This window comes from Notothenia coriiceps, unplaced genomic scaffold, assembly GCF_000735185.1.
Source record: "Notothenia coriiceps isolate Sejong01 unplaced genomic scaffold, NC01 NC01_scaffold00016896, whole genome shotgun sequence".
Taxonomy (NCBI): domain Eukaryota; kingdom Metazoa; phylum Chordata; class Actinopteri; order Perciformes; family Nototheniidae; genus Notothenia; species Notothenia coriiceps.
In genome coordinates, this window is record NW_011349597.1 from 1 (window position 1) to 5,843 (window position 5,843).

At 40.0% G+C, this 5,843-nt stretch overlaps 2 protein-coding genes across 2 annotated transcripts; both read left to right on the plus strand.

The window, feature by feature from the left end:
• Positions 1 to 6: 6 nt before the first annotated feature.
• Positions 7 to 973, plus strand: LOC104949924 (peptidyl-prolyl cis-trans isomerase-like 4; the record flags this gene model as incomplete). Its single annotated transcript, XM_010776363.1, has 4 exons — positions 7 to 54; positions 229 to 293; positions 382 to 499; positions 774 to 973. Coding segments are annotated over 4 exons (378 nt in total), but the record flags the coding sequence as incomplete, so codon positions are not given.
• A 2,144-nt stretch (positions 974 to 3,117) lies between these two features.
• On the plus strand, positions 3,118 to 5,576 carry LOC104949925 (popeye domain-containing protein 3-like). The gene is made up of 2 exons (XM_010776364.1): positions 3,118 to 3,270; positions 4,556 to 5,576. The coding sequence occupies exons 1-2, from the start codon at positions 3,133 to 3,135 to the stop codon at positions 4,832 to 4,834; spliced, it is 417 nt and encodes a 138-aa protein (XP_010774666.1). The 5' UTR covers positions 3,118 to 3,132; the 3' UTR covers positions 4,835 to 5,576.
• The last annotated feature ends 267 nt before the right edge of the window (positions 5,577 to 5,843 follow it).

A 5,843-nucleotide genomic window follows, 5' to 3' on the forward strand; every position in this document is an offset into this window, starting at 1 on the left:
CCATCCACAAATGTCCAGGTAACATTACACAACTGTCTCATCCACAATGTCCAGGTAACATTACACACTGTCTCATCCACAATGTCCAGGTAACATTACACACTGTCTCATCCACAATGTCCAGGTAACATTACACACTGTCTCATCCACAATGTCCAGGTAACATTACATCCTGTCTCATCATGAATTTGAAGCTGTGTTAGTAACGTGTCCTTGTGTCCTCTTCAGAGAGACTTCATCTTGCAGACTGGAGATCCCACTGGGACAGGGCGCGGTGGAGAAGCTGTCTATAGGTCAGTCCTCTTCATCACCACTGTTGACTTTCTTTCACACTGCAAGTTGAACACTGATACATTTTCTGTTCTGTGTGTGTGTGATTAGCAAACTCTATGGGGACCAGGCTGGCTTTTTTGATGCAGAGAAAGCACCACGTATCAAACACAGGAAGAAGGGCACGGTGTCCATGGTGAACAACGGAAACAACCAGCATGGTTCTCAGGTGAAAAAGAAAGGATCACACTGTTGTTTGCCCTGCTTGTTTTAAAAAGCTTCCAGAGCAGAAGCAACAGAAAATGATCAGCCTAGTTAAAAAGAACTTGTATAACTCAGCTGATTACTACACATACATCATCAGGTCTTCTTATACACAATTAAGAATAGAATGAGTGTATATATAGCACTATTTAATCATGTTGTACTGAACCATGGTCAATGGTAATGGGTGAATGGAGAGACTTTATGCATCCATGACAATCTGCTATTCTGTTCCTCAGTTCCTTATTACCATGGCTGACAACCTGGATTACCTGAATGGAGTCCATACTGTGTTCGGGGAAGTGACAGAAGGCATGGAGATCTTGGCCAAAATCAACGAGGCCTTTGTGGACAAGGACTTTGTCCCCTTTCAGGATATCAGGTGAACTAACACAAACTATCTATGCAGTAGTTCCCTATGTTTCCAAAATCATATGTATTATTTATTAGGGGTGCACCGAATGGGAAATTCTTGGCCGATACCGAAAATAGGAAACAGTTGGCCGAATGCCGAAAGGCCGAAAAATGCGTTAATTTTTGTTTAATTAATTAATCTTAATTAACGCGTTAAAGTCCCGGCCCTAATATATATATATATATATAATGTATACATTTTTCACCAATGTTGTTCAGCTACCTGATTATGGAAAAAGACATGATTATGGCAAAACTTAAATAATAATCACTATTATGGGTCCATAAAACATTTATTCAGCACTTTTGAATGCATACAGTACATTAATTCCAAGTCAAGTGCATTTTCTTTTCTCTGTCGGATAACTACAACAAAGTGCATTCAGAACAAAGCCAAGGTGCTTTAAAACTGCATAAACATCTAGGCCGGGAGGCCTACAACAAAATAGTGTAAATAAAGACTGTAACAGCCAGGCCTTCAACAACAACAAATGCACCTATAAGTTTGGTAACCTAACGTGTTGTTGTGATGACGTAATCAAAACGCGGCGACAAGCACGGCGCGCGACCATCCTCGCGGCTGGCTCACAGCCAACATGTCTGCCGCTTGGAGATATTTCAAAATATCAGAGAAAGAGGCGCGGATTGCGATTTGTAAAACGTGTTCAGCTGACATTTCTCGAGGGGGTGTAACTGCAAAGACTTTCACCACTTCGGGATTACTCCACCACTTGAAATCAAAACACCCAGACAAATATGCGGAGTATGATCAACGTAACCCTGTTCTCTGACATTCGGTGATATTTTTTCGGTGCTAACCGAAAGGGCCTTTTTAACCATTTTCGGCCGATAATTTTCGGTGGCCGAATATTCGGTGCATCCCTAATAATTAGTATCTATCACAAATGGATATCTATCACAAATTATGCTATCATAAACTCTTCATTTGTAGGGGGCCCAAGCTCAGCCCTCCCCTAGAAATGTAGGTTTAAACATGTCCCCATTAAAGCCAATAAAACCAAAAGACAATAAAGCATAGAATGCATTCTAATATTAAAATATTACAAAGTGTTACTGTCATGTGCCCAATAGCTACTTCATAGATGTTTGCAGAGTCTGAAGTCTCTGGCTCCTCCAAGCAACATACTTTTAAGACATAAAGAGAAACAACATAAATGCTAATGAATCAATGGTGCAAGTTAAATGCAGGAATAGGTGAAATATGTACCTGTTAAATGAAATAATGAACTCAAAGTCAAATTAAATACTTTACATTGGAATTCAAAATTATATTTTTCACTATTTTCCATCTAGAGTAATTTTCTTACTTTGCTATATGCACTGGTCCTTCTGATTTTCCACTGGCTTCATTGGTGATTAGCAATGCTGTTTATAATATTTGACATATCCAATTCTGGGAGAAAATAGTGTTTTTATTTCATCATAAAACCTCTTTAAAATGAATTAACATGTGTTGGTTAAGATGAAGTCTGTTTAAACATTTAACTCAGAAAATGTGGTGAATAATATACATTTGTAATTGTATGGTTCTTTTAAGCTGACTTGTGTCCTCTTACAACAGCAGAAACTTTTTTTAAAGGGATGTATATTTTAAACATCACAAGGTATTATTCTTTGGCAGATTCTGTCAATCTTTGCATTAATATTCACACACTTTAGTTTGCCATAAGGAGCATTAGCTGGTTGGTTCTGTTACAATTACTGTAACTTAGTATAATGTCATCAGTAAGCTTATCTGAGTATCAAAATATTAACATAAAGATGAACCTTTATTGGACCCCAGGGGGAGATTCAGTTTTCCACTCTTTGTACATATTGTAATACACGCACACACTACAAATACACACAGGTATGTGTGCACACTTGCACATACTAAAGTCATTTAACCTGATTACTTTTGGATTACGTCAATCTTAAATGAAGTGCAAAAACATACTAGAGAGAATAAATAATTGTTAATGAAATGTTTTTTTTAATTAGGAAGAATGAAAGTAACCTAAATGAAAACCAAAAAGTAATTCAAGCTATTGCATGGACATCCCACTGATAAGCTGGGCACGAACACAGTGTTGTTGTGTGTACAGTTGTTGCGTTGACTTTCACTCCTGCTGCACCCTGACTGTTTTCTTCTAATATTGTTTTCTATTGGAAGGGGGATGAGTAATGCCACCTGTCCCTCCGTTCTCCTACAGAGTCTGTGTGACGGTTAACGGAGAGTTCCTGCATTACATCTACCCCTTCCAGTTTCTGGATTCACCTGAGTGGGACTCTCTCCGACCATCGGAGGAGGGGGTTTTCCAGGTCAATTGAACACACAAACCTTTAAAACACATCTCAGTTATTAATAACTCAGGAATGTCATTGCGACCATACACTGTTATGCCTGGAACCCACATTTTAGATTCATACACCTTTATGACACCATCAGCTTAACCTAAATGACTAATTTGTTACATTCATGCCAATAAAGCATACTACACTGATTTAAGGATAAGGCTTACACACCAAATTCTGTATTTACCCAATCAATCTTAGTAAATGAAATGGTTCCTATAAACATTATTGTGTGTGTGTGTGTGTGTGCAAATTCTGATATATTGTTACAATTATTTTCTTCGTCACAACAGCAAATTTGACATGTCATGTTGTGAAACACGTAAGGTTAAATGAAAAGCATTTACGATAACAGCGTTCTATTTTTAGAGAGCCACGCCTGGGTCCTGGTCTTGTGAATGGTCACTGGATACTTCAACACTTGCTCATCTTATTAGAAACTCACCAATGGGCCAAAGTGGTGAACACACTAGTTTATCTTAGAACGTTTATTTTTATCTTTTGGGGCATTTAGCGGCCAATATCAATTATTTTTCTAATGTTTGCCCATGCATACCAACAAAACTGTCCCTTCCACGAATGATCAGACTTTGATAATTAACATTGTTATGGATTATAGAAGGAATGAGTCCTAAACCCTGATATGAGTTTCCATTATAGCATTTCTTGGTCGCTCGTCTTGGAGTCAGTGGTTTTTCAAGGTTTCTTTGGTTAGATTTCTGAAGTAGGGTCTGTGGTTCACACAATTTCCTCGTTTTGTTCGAGTACATAAAACAAGTCAGTAAAAACCCCACTGGTTAATGTCTAAAGCTTCTTAAAAATGTTGGTTGATAACCAGTAACGTCATAATGTCAAAAACATTAGCTGTGTTAGCTTAGGTGATGTGAAGTCATGTTACCTTTATGTAGTTTTCTTAGCTATTTACTTCCTGTGATTATATTTAAGAAGCCCAATCCAATGAAATATTACATTGCTTTTTGACGGGAACGTTTTGTGAGGATAACTTCCAAACCGGCCCACACTGCACTACTCTCTTTGTCCTACCTATCTTTTCCCATTAAAGGATATGTCCAGTCTATTACAACCATCTGTTCTCGATCACAGCCATTGCTTAAACTATGGGCAAAACTACGAGATAAGACCCACATTGTAATAAAGTGGAGTTCTCCTTTGACTGACACATGATTGGCAGCATGTTTCCTGTCAGCCTCACCTCTTTGTTATCATGTACTGTGTGTTTGCCTCTCCACAGGTGACGCTGCGTGCCGATAACCCCTGCAGATATGTGGTGTGGAGGAGGAAGAAACTCTATCTGCTCTTTGCCAAACATCGCTACATTGCTAAGATCTTTGCCCTGGTTGTGCGCAACGATATCACAGATAAGCTGTACTCTCTCAACGACAAGGCTTTCGACTGCTCCGGCCACCGCTACGATCTGCGCTTGCCCAGTTACTGTCACATGCCAGGGACAGAATTAGAAAAGGCAGATGTCTTCCTGCAAGTGCCGGTGCAGAGACCAAAGACTGCCTAAACACACACACACACACACACACACACACACACACACACACACACACACACACACACACACACACACACACACACACACACACACACACACACACACACACACACACACACACACACACAGCTGTAAACCATACACACTAAAGTTACTCCTTGCATGTAGGAATAGGTGTTATCTGCACTGTGTTGGATTAGTGTGTTTCCAGCGTTGTTTAATCTGCCCACATTGTTAGACCTCAACATGTAAAGTATGTAGGTGGAGCTGGCAGACTTCAACACACCATGTGTCAGAGGATACTCTCGAGGGGGCTGCTACTACGTGTAAACTGGGGTCACGTGATTGCAGCGGGAGAGGCTACAATCAGTATTCATGCGCTGGAAAAAGACCTGCCAGGAACGTGACATCAGGGAGGACCCGCCAATTTCAGATGCTATGTGACGTACGTTGAAATTATGAATCACCAATCTAGAGTTTTGAAGAGAGATGAAATAAGCAAGAGGCCTAATTATAAAGTATCCACCACTTTCTTCTTGTTTGCTAAACCTGCAGAAGGTATTTCCTCCATATACACAGTCTATTTGGCGGGAAAAGGATATCAGTAGTTAGTTTCTTTCCAGACAGTTTGAGAAAACGTTAACAGCTCTATAGAACTGATCTGTTGATCCTGTCAACTTTAAAGGTCCCATGTCATGCTTTTCCGGTTATTACCTGTCCCCTTGTGTGTTATGAAGTATGCATGTAAACGGTCTGCAGAGTCAAAACCCCTCTAAGTACACCCTGTAGCGAGTAAAACTAACACAGAAAAGACCTCTCCAAAACGCCTCGTTGGAGATTTCAACTTTTCTTCCTGGGTATCGCTACGTAGGGATACCCAGTAGCCACGCCTAGGGCTATGTCCGCACCGTCTCCCAGCCTTTCAAAACAAAGCTTCACAAACCTTTCAGCGATTCATGCCGGATATGTACAGTGTAGGGCACTGAAGAACGATGCTGTTCCTACTTTGTTTGGACCA

Bases quoted from the DNA above. Each gene is read 5' to 3' on its own strand.
- LOC104949925 (XM_010776364.1), top strand. From the start codon at position 3,133: ATGCCACCTGTCCCTCCGTTCTCCTACAGAGTCTGTGTGACGGTTAAC. The intron at 3,271-4,555 runs GTCAATTGAACA...GCCTCTCCACAG, and splicing joins CGGAGGAGGGGGTTTTCCAG to GTGACGCTGCGTGCCGATAA.